The 15,077-nt window shown below is 40.3% G+C and overlaps 1 protein-coding gene across 1 annotated transcript in view; it reads left to right on the forward strand.

Moving 5' to 3' along the window:
* The window catches only part of smchd1 (structural maintenance of chromosomes flexible hinge domain containing 1), a 211,842-nt gene that overhangs the window by 49,577 nt on the left and 147,188 nt on the right, over nt 1–15,077 (forward strand). Inside the window, exons 15-19 of the mRNA XM_078540635.1 lie at nt 61–167; nt 268–350; nt 1,487–1,600; nt 8,642–8,719; nt 9,877–9,996. Of these exons, the coding sequence (XP_078396761.1) occupies nt 61–167; nt 268–350; nt 1,487–1,600; nt 8,642–8,719; nt 9,877–9,996 (502 nt within the window). The remainder of the gene's footprint in view (nt 1–60; nt 168–267; nt 351–1,486; nt 1,601–8,641; nt 8,720–9,876; nt 9,997–15,077) is intronic.

The following is a 15,077-nucleotide window of genomic DNA, read 5'->3' on the forward strand; positions in this document are numbered from 1 at the left end:
GATAAATGACTGTGGATCAGTAAGACTTTTTATTCTTTTACCCCTCCCGTGACCCCAAAGGAACCCCAAGCTTTGTATGATGAGGTGAAGACCATTCCAATATCTAAGTTGGACCGTACTGTACCTCTTGCTATGATCAAGAAATACATAGAAGATGAAATGGCAAGGTACTAGAAACTCTCATATTATAAATTCGCATGCATCTTTTTTATTTAAAAAATTTGCTTTTATATGTTAAAATATACACTTGCTGTTTGTTTGAAACAGACTCCCTGATCAGCTATCTGTAACCTGGCCAGAAGGAGATGAACTTATTGTAAATGAAAGCAGACCAGCAGGAATGCCCATTGGTGAGAAAAAATCTATTCTATTTATTTGTCTGCAACTGCTCAAGTATTTCTCATCAACACTGCATTCAGTAATTTCAGTAATGCTGCCACCTTTGGTCTACAGCACAGATTAATTTTTTTTATAACAGCCGAGCTAGAAAATGTGTCTAATGCCTCTATTACAGTTTGTGGTCAGTGCAGAGCGAGAAACACCTTTTTTTTGTAGCTTTCCGTTTTCTGGCAGTTTACTGCAGTTGTCAAAATATATTAAAAACATCAATGCCCAGATTTCGTATTGGCTAATTCGTTCTTCCGATGTCACTAGATAGATTTCTAGAAAACAGTGATATCAAGGGATACAGGGACAGTACAGGAAGATGATGCTGAGACAGAAGATCAGCCACGATCCACTTAAATGGTGGAGGAGGCTCAAGGGGCCAAATGGCCTACTCTTCCTATGACAAAAACAGAATTACCTGGAAAAACTCAGCAAGTTTGGCAGCATTGGCGGAGAAGAAATCAGTTAACGTTTCGAGCCTTTATGGCCCTTCGGCAGAACTGGAGTTCTGGAGTCCTCCAGTTCTGCCGAAGGGCCATGAAGGCTCGAAACGTTAACTGATTTCTTCTCCGCCGATGCTGCCAGACTTGCTGAGTTTTTCCAGGTAATTCTGTTTTTGTTTTGGATTTCCAGCATCCGCAGTAGCTTTTAGCTTTTTGTTTTTACTCTTCCTATGATCCTAGCTTGGTCATTTAACTTACCTATAGCCACACTGATAGAAGGAAATCCTCACTGCACAATGGTAGCTGCTTACGTTTCTGCATACAGTTCTCAAGTCTGCTGTTCAATACACACACCAGTGACTCTGAATCCGGTTATCTCTCCAGTGATTTGGGAGATTTGTGTGTTGTAGACGTTTTGTATACTTTAGACTTTACAAGGTAAATTGTGATTTTTTTTAAATGCTTTTTGTTAGCTTTAGTTGAAAGGACTTCCTTTCTCTTCACAAGACATGAGATCACTTGTCCAATTTCAAGATTGATATTTGATTGTGATGATTGAGAAAGATCAGTGTAATGTTGTTCAAAAACCAAAGTAATATATCATGAATTCTTTATATTCCTTTCAATTGATATTGAGGCATTGACCCTGTTTCCAGGTGCTTTGAGAATAGAAATTCTCAATAAAAAAGGCGAAGCTATGCAAAAGCTTCCAGGAACAAGTCATGGTGGATCAAAAAAGCTGTTGGTTGAGCTGAAAGTTATCTGGCATTGTAAGTATGCATAAGCTTACCTACAACTCAAGTTTATTCAATTTATAAAAGTAATTCTAGATTATATAATTATGCAGTACTTAAGCTTGTCAGCTGAAGTGCACTGAGAAAGGCTTACATTTATATAGCACCTTTCATGACCACAGGACAGCCAGTTAAGTACTTTTTAAAATGTAGTCACTGTTGCAATGTAGGATACAAGGCAGCCAATTTGTGCACAACAAGCTCCAACAAACAGCATTGTAATGATGACCAGATAATCTGTTTTTCTGATGTTGATTGAGGGATAGCTATTGATCAAGACACCGGAGAAAACACTCTGATCTTCTTCAAAATTGTGCCATTGGATCTTTTACATCCACCTGAGCAGGTTGACGGGGCCTTGTTTTAACCTCTCATCCAAAAGATAGCACCCCTGGCAGTGTACAGTAGTACTTCCTTGGTATGACATTGGAGTGTCAGCCTTGATTTTTGTGTTGAAATCCTGGAATAGGATTTGAACCCACACCTTTGACTCAGGTGAGTGCTACCAACTGAGGCACAGCTGACACTTAAATTATTAATGCTCATAACCATATTTATGTTTAAAAATGCATAACCATCGCCCCATTTTTAATTTGCAAAAATTATATTAAAATGACTATTATGATCAGGTTAGGAGGGTTGAACTGACTCCTCTCTTTGTCCCACTCCTGGGTTGGTTTGAATTTAAAAAGATGATATTGACAACATAAATATATACTTAAATGTATGTAGCTTGGTGTAAGAAAGAGGCCAGCCAGGCTCTTTAAGTTAACAAGTAAAGGGGTAGTTTTATTGCTAAACTCACTCGGTAACTTTGCAGAAATGATTAATAAAAGATTTAAAATGTACAAATATGTCCAACTACCCACTAATGCAAAAACAACACATACCTAATCCCCCAAAGTAACCCCCTGCAAAGCATCAGATCTTAAAACTTGGCCAAGAAACATGTAACTTCCGCATTCCCCAGCGTTGGATTTGGGGGTGCCCCAAAGATGCCCTGGGAACCCTTCTGGGAAGTTCCCAGGTAAGCCTTTGCATGGTAATTGCCCAGAAGTGGACACTTCCTTTGGAAAATTGCACTGTGCTGGGAACCATCTGAAAATGCGATTTAAATTGGATGGTTGCACTGAGGTTATACCAATAGTTATCCAGAAAAGGTTAGAAGAATGAAAACCTCTTCTAACTTCAGAGTAACTATTGTAAAGACCCAGACCGACCCCACAGGACTCCCCGACACACACCCCCTCTGGACCTCGGACCCCCCACCATGAACCCCCTGGAGCTCGGACTCCACCACCCCCACCCAAAACCACCTCTGACCCCCATACCCTCCTTCCACCCCCCCCACCCTCCACTACTGGACACCCCCAAATCCTATGCATTTCCCTTAGGCCAGAGGAAGGTAAGTGTCTATCATTTTCCCTGGCCCTTTAAACTTGCCTGTTTTACAGCAGCTAGTGCTGTAAAAATGGGGGCGTGGCCTCCTTAAATACGCTGGAACTACACTTTGCTGGCGTCTGCAAGGAGTCTTTTGTTGCAGGCGCCAAGCAGCTCCAGCGAACAGAAATGGCAAAGTAATTTTCAAGTCCAGGTAAGTAGGTAATTTCTTCTAATTTATGAGGGCCAGCACTTTCCAACGCTAGTCGGAGGTTATGGCCTGTAAAGTCGGGGAAAAAAATCATGGATTTTCCAGATGCTTGCTTACAGCTGAAGGTTCACTTTCTACTGTAGCTGATAGTACTTGGATTTCTAACTGGAGCAGTTGGTCTCCGGTCATGACTAGTTGATTCTCTTTTCTCTTGGAGATAGTGGTGTTAACACTTAATCCCCCTTTAAGAATTCTTGGTTTGCAGCAATGAGGTCTTCTGGTGGGCTTTCAAGCCACAAGCAGCTCAGCTTTGATGAGAGGGATTTCAGGGAAAGAGAGGGTAAGGCTGTTACCCTGTGGCATTGTCCTCTGACTGTTATTTCAAACCCAGTGTCTTTTTATACCCAAGAGCCGGGTCATGTGACCTCTCTTGGGTTTCAATCTGGGTTTATCTTAGCCATTGTCTATGAGAGCTCTGAGACACACTGTATCTCCATAAAGCAGCTTGTGTCCTTCGTAAATGCAACATAGCAGCTGCTGTAGGTTAATGTCCATTGCTTAACAAAATGTTCTTTTCAAAAAGTTCAATATATATGTCCCAGCTGATGACATTAATATTCTATATAACAATCTTAATAACATGACAAAAAATTAGTATGTATGATTGAAATAAATTTTGCTGTCTACATCAGCACTGGATAGGAATAGCATCCGTTCATAGGAGTGCAGGGCAAAATGTTTCACTATGTGGCCTTTGCAATGTACAGCCAGCATTTCTCCAGAAAAATAGAGCAGGAGGTTGGGTACAGCCCTTCGAGTCTCGTTTACATTGGACTTGTGTCTGCTGTAGGCGCAGGCTCAGCTCTGCCCATAGAGGAGCTCTGGAAATCAAAGTAAGTGCATCTCTACCCATACTTGCTGAAATTTATGCTCAGCGAGATGGATGTTCTGTGGGGCAACAGTCATGGGAATTGGTGCTGTTGTTAATACAGGTTTGGCTTGAGATATGAGTCAAACCTCTGTAAATTATTTGCCTTTTATATTTAATGCTTCTTCAATTTCAATTTGGGAAATTGGTTTCTGTTATCCCACTAGAAGAAAACAGAGGCAATATCACTTGAAGATGTATCACACCATTGTACAAATATTGTATAGGGCCTTGCACCAAGTTGTGTCTTTTTCATTGTCAGCTGTTTGTGGGACTTCATGATGCCAGAGCACAAATTACTGTGATTCCTACATTACAACAGTAACCAAAAGCATTTTGTTGGCTCTAAAACACTTGGCAGTATCCTGCAGCTTTTTCTTCCTTAGCACTAACAATATCCTACGATGGACCTTTGCCGCAGTTTTCATATAGTTTGACTTTTACCTGGATTCAGCAGTAAAAAAAATGAAAATTTGTAAGAGTTTATTGTTCTGGATTTAGCAGAAGGGTATCATCATGGTAACCAAATTTGAAGTTTAACTCATTGCTCCATGAGGAAGACTGAACTCAGTTACATCTGTTAGACCTTGTTGCCAGCCAAATACAACATGCTTAAAAGGAATATGCTGCTGCTTCTAACCCTTTGTGACTTGTGTGTAGACGTCACCCAAGTTTATCCCTTTCACAGGAGGCAGCAGATCTGCAATTGATACCTTGTGTAGCAACACCCCTTAAACTGGAATAAGATATAACTTCAAGACTAAATTCTTCATGCTGATATAGCTTGCTTTATTTTCAGACATGGAGCAACATAAAGTTGGATCTCATGCTAATCATACAAAACAAACTGTTACCAAAAGTTTGCTATAGAAATGATAACATGCTTACAAATCCTAAAGTTTCATTTTATTCATAATCAAGATCATTCATAAGGTCTAAGGGAGGAAACTTCCTGTTCGGTGAGATGTTGATTTTTTCAACTATTATCAGTTAGTGTTTTGGGGTGCTTACAGAAAGGCTCTCATGTGATTTAGAACTTCAAATTAATGGCATGACTCTTGAGGCGACTGGCTTGTGAAGATCAGAGAGCTGCATTTCATTGACTCTTCACAGGCAGTAAAAGCTGCAAATTGCAAAAGCTTACAATAAATTATGTTGGTTAGTCTACTGAAGCTAAGACTGGAGGTGTAATACATTTTGATGTGGTGCCCTGACAATCTATCTATTGCAAATTTAGCTAGATTAGGTTTTTGTACTCCAGCTCAGATGATTGCTACTTTATCAGGCTGTTATCTGCTTGCTTTCAGCAGCAGTGTTAGGTAGACTTGTGAAAAATGGCTAGAAGTTTGAGCCTACCATTTGGCTGAAGTTGTTGGCTAGGATTTGGCCCCAGTGCTGAGCAATTCACATCAGAGCCATTTGGACTTGAGTTTATGTAGCGTTAGAATCATTCTCTTTTTCTATGCTTAATTTTAGCATAAAGGATTTGCAAACTGAATGCATTGGTGGCCTCATTATTTTGTATGGCAAGTTGAAAATTGTGTCCAGTTTTCACTTATTGAAGGGAAAGTATTCCGTTGTTTTCTGTTGTTACCTACCCTATAGGTTATCTGTCAAAAAGAGCTTGAAACTAATGTGATTATACAGCTCTAGATTTAGAGGTGGTTGCATCTGTCTTGCCATTCCTTTTTCCCCCTGCTCTGCAAAAGTTGGCTCATGCTAGGGCACTGTTGCTAGACCTTGAGCATCTTCAGCATCTCCTATAAGTGAGCATTTTCACGTATGACCAAAGCAAAATACTGTAGATGCTGGAAATCTGAAACAAACAGAAAATGCTGGAAATACTCAGCAAATCGAGCAGCATTTGTGGAGAGAAACAAAGTTAACGTTTCAGGTTGATAACCCTTCATTAGAACTAAAGATAGATAGAAATGTAATGGGTTTTGAGCAAGTGAAAGAGGATGTGGAGGAGGGAGACCAGAAGGGAAGGTCTATAATTGTGTGGAGGGCAGGAGAGATTCAAATGACAAAATGTACAAAAGTCAAAGAGAGTGGTAATGGGATAAGTAAAGAAACAAAAGATCTGTAAATGGCTGGATAGCAGCCATCCAAATGCAAATTAAAGGAATAAAGAAACCAGAAAAAACAGAACCAGTTCAAGAAAAACAAAATGAAGGCAGAGGCCATGATCTAAAATTGTTGAACTCGATGTTGAGTCCAGAAGGCTGTAGAGTGTCAAGCTGAGATGCTGTTCGTCAAGCTTGCATTGAGCTTCATTAGCACTCCTACAGGAGGTCAGGACAGAAAAGTCAGAATTGGAGCAAGATGGAGTAATTAAAATAAGCAATAGGAAGCTCAGGGTCATGCTTGCAGACAGAATGAACAGAGGTCCACCCCAATGTAGAGTAGACCACATTGCGAGCAGCGTGTATAATATGCAAAATTGAAAGAAGTACAAGTAAATTACTGTTTCACTTAGATTGTTTGAGGTCTTGGATGGTGAGAAGGGAAGTAAAGGGACAAGTATGGCATCTTCTGAGGATCTTCACTTTTGTATTTCTTCCCCCCGCCCTTTCTTCTGCTCAACTTGGTTTTGAATCTCTCCTGCCCTCCACCCAATCATAGAGCTTCCCATTTGGTGTCCCCACCCCCCACTCCCCTCCTCTCATTCACTTGCTCAAAACCTATTACATTTCTTTCTATCTATCTATCTATCTATCTATCTATCTATCTATCTATCTATCTATCTATCTATCTATCTATCTATCTTTAGTTCTGATAAAGAGTCATCGACATGAAACATTAACTTTGTTTCTCTCCACGGATGCTGCCTGACTTTTTTTCTTTTTTCTTTGACAGGATGTGAGGGTCACTGGCTATGGCAGGATTTGTTGCCCATCCCTAATGCCCTTGAGAAGGTGGTGGTTAGCCCCTTGAATTGTCCATGTGGTGTGACTCACAGTGCTGTTAGGAAGGGACTTCCAGGATTTTGTCCCAGTGACAGTGAAGGAACAGTGATATAGTTCTAAGTCAGAGTGGTGTGTGGCTTGGAGGAGAACTTACAGGTGGTGGTGGTCTCATCTGTCTGCTGCCCTCGTCCTTCTGGGTGGTAGAGGTCACGGGGTTGGAAGGTGCTGTCGAAGGAGCCTTGGCGAGTAGCTGCATTGTATCTTGTAGATGGTACACACTGATGTCACTTTGTGTCAGTGGTGGAGAGTGTGAATGTTTAAGGTGATGCATGGGGTGCTAATCAAGCAGGCAGCTTTGTCTTAAACTGTTGAACTTTTGAGTGTTGTTGTTGGAGTTGTACTTATCCAGTCGAGTGGAGAGCATTCCATCACACTCCTGACTTGTGCCTTGTGGATGGTCAACAGGTTTTAAGGAGTCAGGAGGTGAGTTACTCTTGGCAGAATTCCCAGCCTCTGACCTGCTCTTGTAGCCACAGTATTTATATAGCTAGTCCAGTTCAGTTTCTGGTCAATGGTAACTCCCAGGATATTGATAGAAGGGACTGCAGTGATGATTAAGCCATTGATTGTCAGGGGCAGATGGTTAGATTTTCTCTTGTTGGAGATGGTCATTGCCTGGCACATCTGTGGAGCAAATGTTACTTGCCATTTATCTGACCAAGCCAGAATGTTGCCCAAGTCTTGTTGCGTTTGCACATGGACTGTTTCAGTATCTGAGGAGTCGCGAATGGTGCTGAACATTGTACAGTTATCAGCGAACATCCTCACTTCTGACCTTATGATGGAGGGAAAGTCATTGATGACCCAGCTGAAGATGGTTGGGGCCTAGGCACTACCCTGAAGAACTCATACAGTGATGTCTCAGGGCTGAGATGATTGACCAACAACAACTACAACCATCTTCCTTTGTGCTAGCTGTCATTCCAACCAGTGGAGAGTTTTCCCTCTGATTTGCATTGACTTCAGTTTTGCTAGGGCCCCTTGATACCACACTGGACAAAGTGCTTCCCTGATGTCAGGTCAGCCTCTCTCATTTCACCTCTGGAGTTCAGTTCTTTTGTCCATATTTGGACCAAGGCTGTAATGAGGTCAGGAGCTGAGTGGCTCTGGCAGAATCCAAACTGAGCATCAGTGAGCAGGTTATTGTTGATTAAGTGCTTAACAGTACTGTCAACGACCCATCCATACTTTGCTGACTATTTTCACCATGTTCTGTCTTTATTCGCAACTGTACTTTTACCCACTGAGTCAGTCATGTCTCTTGTCGGTACTAGAGTAAGCAGGGGCCCTAAAAGGGCAGTGTCTGTGTTTCCTTTCGCTTTCTTTATTCACAACCTCCAAACGATTGAACTGGGCCTAATGTGTGTGAATCAGTTGCATTTTTCATATGTCGGCATCAAATGGTGACCAGAGTCAAATTTAAGGACAGTCTATTTTGATAGCCTAAAACTTTTATGGAAGTGTGAAATAGCATCAGTAATGACTTTTTACAAATCCATGAAAAATCATATTTTTGTTTTATGTTGCAGCTTCTACTGGTGACAAAGAAATAGTTTCTCACATCAGTCAACATGGCGGCAAATGGCCATATTGGTTCAAGAAGATGGGTGAGTTTTTCATAAGAAAATATTCAGCAATAAGTCGTATGTCACATTTCAAGATTTTTTGACCATTTTTCCATAAAAAGGGTGTGGGATTAAAAACTTATTATTTTAAGTAAAATATCCACAAACTACTTACCTTAAAGCACCTAAGCAAAAGTTGGCTGATGTGCTGAATTAAAATAGTCTTTCCAGTGACAAAACCAATGAAATATTTGTTACAAAAGCTAAATACTAGCTTTTAGGATGCTAGAAATCTGAAATACAAGCAGAAAATATTGGAAATGCTCAGCAGGTCAGGCAGAATCTGTGGAGTGAGAAACAGTGTTTCAGGTCCATGACCTTGTGTCAGAACTGGAAAAAATTAGCAATGTAACAGGTTTTAAGTAAGTACGGAGGCAAGGAATGTGGGGTGGGTGATAGAGAACAAAAAAGGGTGGGAGGCAGGGAAGATTAAATGGCAAAAGGTATGATGGTGCAAAGCAAAGAGAGATGGTAATGGGATAAATAAAGAAATAAAAGATGGCTCTAAACCCCTTTTGTCATTTAATTTCCTCAGCCTTCTACCTTATCATAGACATTAGTTAACCTGACTAGATAATAGCAAACCATCTCGCATTGTGTTGGAAACTCCTTTGATCCCAGTCTGTCTGTGAGCATAGAAATATAAAATGACATACCTCATAGGTAGTTAGGTTTATTAAAGGGAAGGCTGTGAGGAATTTTGCTGAGGTTTATAGATTAGAAATGTTGGCGGATAGTTAAATTCCATCTTTTTTAAAATCAAGTAAGATAATGCTGATGGGAGCTAGCATTTATTTTGTATTACTTGCTGATAAAATTACAGATTTAACTGCGTGATCTAGTCAGAAAATATGTTCTCCACGTTCACCTTTCTGTGAAATAAAACAGCTCAATATTTCAGATCTGCCTTCGTCTCAGTGGTTGCTTCAGTAGAGAAATTGAAGAGGTACAAGTTCAAAAGTCGTAAATGACTCTTTCAGGTCATAATGGTTTACTACTGTTAGACTTCAAGTTTTACCATTATGTAATGCCATTCTCAACCCCCTTAGAAGTAAAATGCCCAGTCGGCTTAATAGGAGCAGATTGAATTTCATAGCGCTGTAGTTTCACTTTGTAGTTAAATTTCAATTTTTTTTCAGAAAATATTAATAAACTTGGAGTCTACACATTAAAACTGCAAGTGGTGTTGAATGAAAGTAATGCAGATACTTATGCAGGAAGGCCTCTTCCAAGCAGAACCTTCAAATTCACTGTCACAGGTAAAGAATCAGTTTTAAAAAGATGGAAAATATGTCTGAATCAAAAAAGTGTTATCCGTAACTTACATTTTTTCTTCTCTTTGTACCTTGCCACATTCCCCATTTTGTTCTGGTAATTTTTATTCTCAAAATAAGCAAGACGCTAGCATTGGAAATAGTGTGGCAATTTCGGGCATTTAGCATTAGCATCCAGTTCACTCTGCTCAGGTACAGAACAGACTGCTTTATAGAGTAAAGGCTTCTACTTGGCCACAATTGAAGAAAGGGATCTATTTGTGCTTTTCACTTTTTGTGTAATCGTTATGGCTTATGCAGTTGCTGATTAAGTTTTTTGTTGTTTGTTCCCACTTGAGTATTTTCACCAGTATTTTTGGTAACTTTGTGAACGCAAAACAATCCTAGAAGGTAGAATGCCAGTCTCTTAGTTTGTCCATGCGTACTTTGTGCTTTAGAAGTCAACTCTTTATTCCACCTTTATAAATGTGAATGGCCCTCCAGAACATCTGTCTTCATCTTTACAAAAGTGAGTATATGGCACCATGTGACTAGAATCCCACCACCCAGCAGCTAGGGAATTTAGATTCAATTAATTAATCAAGACAGAAATAAAAAGCTGGCATTATTAATGGTGAGCTTTAAACCACGGGATAATATCTTCTAAGGAAGGAAATCTGCCATCCTTAGCTCCCAGGCCTGTGAGAGACTCTGGGCCCACCAAAATGTTGTTTATTAACTGCCCTAGTAAACTGCTCAGTTGCATTCAAGACAACAGTTCACCATCATCTTCTCAAGGGCAATTAAGATTGGCAGTAAATGCTGGCTTTTCCAGTGATGCCTACATCTCGTGAATGATCGAAAAGAATTGTTAATGCATTTGGCATTCCTTTTCTAACATGTATTTGAGGTTGAATCTTTGAACAAGGGGAGGCAGTGGCAGAGTGGTATTGTCACTGAACTAGTATTCCAGAAACTCACGGTAATGCTCTGGGGACCTGGGTTTGAATCCCACCACGGCAGATGGTGAAATTTGAATTCAATAAAAATCTGGAATTAAGAGTCTGATGATGACCATGAAACCATTGCCAATTGTTGTAAAAACCCATCTGGTTCACTTATGTCCTTTAGGGAAGGAAATCTGGCCTACATGTAACTCCAGACCCATAGCAATGTGGTTGACTTTTAAATGCCCTGTGAACAAGGGCAATTAGTGATGGGCAATAAATGTTGGCCTAGCCATGCACTTATTGCCCATCCCATGAACGAATAAAAAAAACACTGAAAAACCAGCTCACATCTGAAGTTGTACAATATTCATATTTATACGATTAATTTTAAATTGGCTGAACTAGGGGATTCCCTGATTTACATAACATAAGAAATAGGAGCAGGAGTAGGCCATTCAGCCCTTTGTGCCTGCTCTGCCATTCATTGAGATCATGGCTGATCTTCTACTTCAACATCATTTTCATGCACTATCCATTGATATTTTTAATATGTAGAAATCTGTCAATCTCAATCTTGACCATACTCAACGATTGAGCCTCCACAGCCCTTTGCAGCAGAGAATTCCAATGATTCACCACCCTCTAAGTGAAGGTGGTGGCATAATGGTATTGTCACTGGACTGATATTCCAGAGACCAAGGGTTCGAATCCCACCACAGCAGATGGTGAAATTTGCATTCAATAAAAAAATCTGGAATTAAAAGTCTGATGATGACCATGAAACCATTGCTGATTGTTGTAAAATCTGCCGTCCTTACCTGGCCTGGCCTACATGTAACTCCAGACCCACAGCAATGTGGTTGACTCTTAACTGCCCTCTGAACAAGGGCAATTAGGGATGAGCAATAAATGCTGGCCTAGCCAGCAATGCCCACATCCCATGAACAAGTTTTAAAAAAAAAAAAGAAATCCTCTCCTCTCAGTCCTAAATGACCTGCCCCTTATTCTGAGTGTGTCCCCCCACTGGTTCTAGACCTTCCAGCCAGGAGAAACACCCTTCCTGAATCTACCCTGTTGAGCCCTGTAAGAACTTTGAATGAGATCACCTCTCATTCTTCTAAACTCCAGAGAATGAATGCCTAGTCTATTTAATCATCTCTCTTGGACAATCCATCCATCCCAGGAATCACTTAACTGAACCTTTATTGTACTCCCTCTATGGCAAGTATATCTTAGCTAAGGAGACCAAAACTGCACACACTACTCCAGGTGTGGTCTCATGAAGGCGCTACATATTTGCAGTAAGACATCTTTACTCCTATACTCAAATTCTCTTGCAATAAAGACCAGTATACCATTTGCCGCCTTAATTGTTAGCTTTCGGTGACTCAACCTTTAAAGTTCAATACTTGCCAGGCTCTCTTCATTTAAGAAATGCTCTGTATTTCTGTTTTTCTTACCAAAGTGGATAATCTCTCATTTTTCCACATTGTATTCCATCTGCCAAATTTTGGCCCACTCACTTAGCCTCTCCAAATCCCCTTGAAGCAGCTTTGCAACCTCCTCACAACTCTCACTTCCACCTAATTTGGTGTCATCTGCAAACTTGGAAATATTTAACCCCCATATTCAAATCATTGATATAGATTGTGAATTGCTGGGGTCCAAGCACCTGATCCTTGCAGTACCCCACTAGTCACAGCCTGCCAACCTGAAAATGGCCCAATTATTACTACTCTCTGTTTTCTGTCCATTAACCAGCTCTCAATCCATGCCAGTATATTCATCCCCCAATTCCATATGCTCAAATTTTGTTTACTACCCTCTTGTCTGGCACCTTATCAAAAGCTTTCTGGAATCTAAATACACCACATCCACCAGTTCCCTTTTATCTATTCTGCTAGTTACATCCTCAAAAGACTCCAACAGGTTTGTTAAACATGATTCCCTTTTATAAATCCATGTTAACTTTGCCCAATCTTACCATTATTTTCTAAGTGTCCTGTTATCACATCCTTTATAATAGATTGTAGCATTTTCCCCACTGCTGATGTCAGGCCAACAGGTCTGTACTTCCCTGTTTTTTCTCTCCCTCCTTTCTTAAATAGTGGGGTTACATTTGCCACCTTCCAATTTGCAGGAACTATTCCAAAGTTATAGAATTTTAAAAGATGACCAACAATGCGTCTACTACCTCTACAGCAGTCTCTTTCAACACACCGGGATGTAGATCATCAGGTCCAGGGGATTTATCTACTTTAAGTTCCATTAATTTCTCTCATACTTTTGTTTTTTGACTAATAATTTCTTGCAGTTCATCTTTTGCATTAGTCCCTTGATTCTCCATTAATTCTGGGAGGTTTTTCATATTTTCCTCCCTGAAGATGGACACAAAGTATTTGTTTAGTTTCTCTGCCATTTCCTTATTCTCCATTATAAATTCTCCTGACTTCGCTTGTAATGGACCCACATTTGATTTTGTGATTTTGTTTTTCTTTTTAAATACCTATGGAAGCATTTACAGTTCGTGTTTGTTTCTCATTCGTTTACTCTCGTATTCTGTTTTCCCTTTCTTAATCTTTCTCTTGGTCCTCCTTTGCAGAATTCTAAAATGCTCCCAATTCTCAGACTTACAATGTTTTTGGCAACTTTTTTGGCTTCCTCTTTTGACCTAATACAACCCTTGATTTCTTTCATTAGCCACACTTTCCTTGCTGGGTTTTTATGCATTAAAGGAATGTATTTTTGCTGTAAACTATGTTTTTGTTCTTTAAATGTTAGCCATTGCCTGTGCACTATGTACTTTATTATTGTTTCCCAGTCAACCATAGCCAATTTGCCCCTCATACGCTCATAGTTTCCTTTGTTTAGATTTAAAACCCTTGACTCCGATTGAATGACATCATTTTGCAACTTAATGTAAAATTCTATATATTATGGTCACTTTCCTAAAGGTTCTTTTACAACAAGATTATTAATTAGCCCTTTTTCATTGCACAATACTAGATCTAAAATAGCCCGCTCCCTAGTTGATTCCTTGACATACTGCTCTAGAAAACCATCTTGCATGCATTTCAAGAATTCATCCTCCACAACATTAGTACTAAATTAGGTTTACCCAGTCTATATGTAGATTGACATTCCCCATGGTTACTGTATTACTAAAAAAGGACATATGTCGAAGCTTTTCATCTTGCACTGATCAGGACATTTGCAAGAATACCAAATGTAAAGGGAACAACAATTTGTACTGTATAAGAGGAGAATGCTCATTGGTTAGCAAGTGGACTCTTGATTGGTTTGGAGAATTCATCAGTTAACTGATGACTGACTGTTAACTGCCATGCTTTGTTTAAATTTAAGCCAGGTAGGTTGACTTAGGTCAAGGCATTGCCCTGGGGAATGAGCCAGAAAATGGCTGTCGCCTATTTTATTCAATTAAAACAGATGCAATGTGTGTACATGTTCTTTCTGTCTGTGAGGCTTCCACATATGCAGTGAAGGTTTCCTTCACATTTGCAAAGACCGCACAGGACTTGCATATCGATAGCGATGCCATGCTCGTTTGACATTGCTAGCTTATTCATCAGTGTACCGTTCAGGGAAGCCATAGACATTTGCACTGCAGCACTATATCATGGCGATCTAGACCCACCGCCATGGGCTCCATTCTGCGCTCAAATTCACCTTCAGAATGGATCAGTCAAATGAGCTCCCTTTCCTTGACGTGCTAGCTGAGAAATCTGCTGGGGGTTCTCTACTACTGTCTACCACAAGCCAACCTTCACTGGTCAATATATGCGTTGGGATCCCCACAGTTCTATGAGATGTACATCACTGTAAGATTAGGCTTATTGACAACTTCGTAAGTAGGGCCCAAGCCATTTGCTCGCCATGCAAGCTTGATGCTGAAAAAGGGTGCATCAAAGCCATCTTGCAAGATGTTGGCTACCTTGATCAGATCATTGCTCACTGTGCACCACGTGAATGGGCATAAGGCAGACACTTTCGGTCCTGAAAATTGCCCAGTCTACCTCAGATTATCCTGGAAGGGTAAGGTCTCTCAAAACTTTCAGTAACAGGTTAAGCTAGCCAATTCATGCTGCTGCATTGCAGTAGCAACACGAGTGGTGTTCG

This window comes from Cetorhinus maximus, chromosome 4 (assembly GCF_964194155.1).
Source record: "Cetorhinus maximus chromosome 4, sCetMax3.hap1.1, whole genome shotgun sequence".
NCBI lineage: Eukaryota > Metazoa > Chordata > Chondrichthyes > Lamniformes > Cetorhinidae > Cetorhinus > Cetorhinus maximus.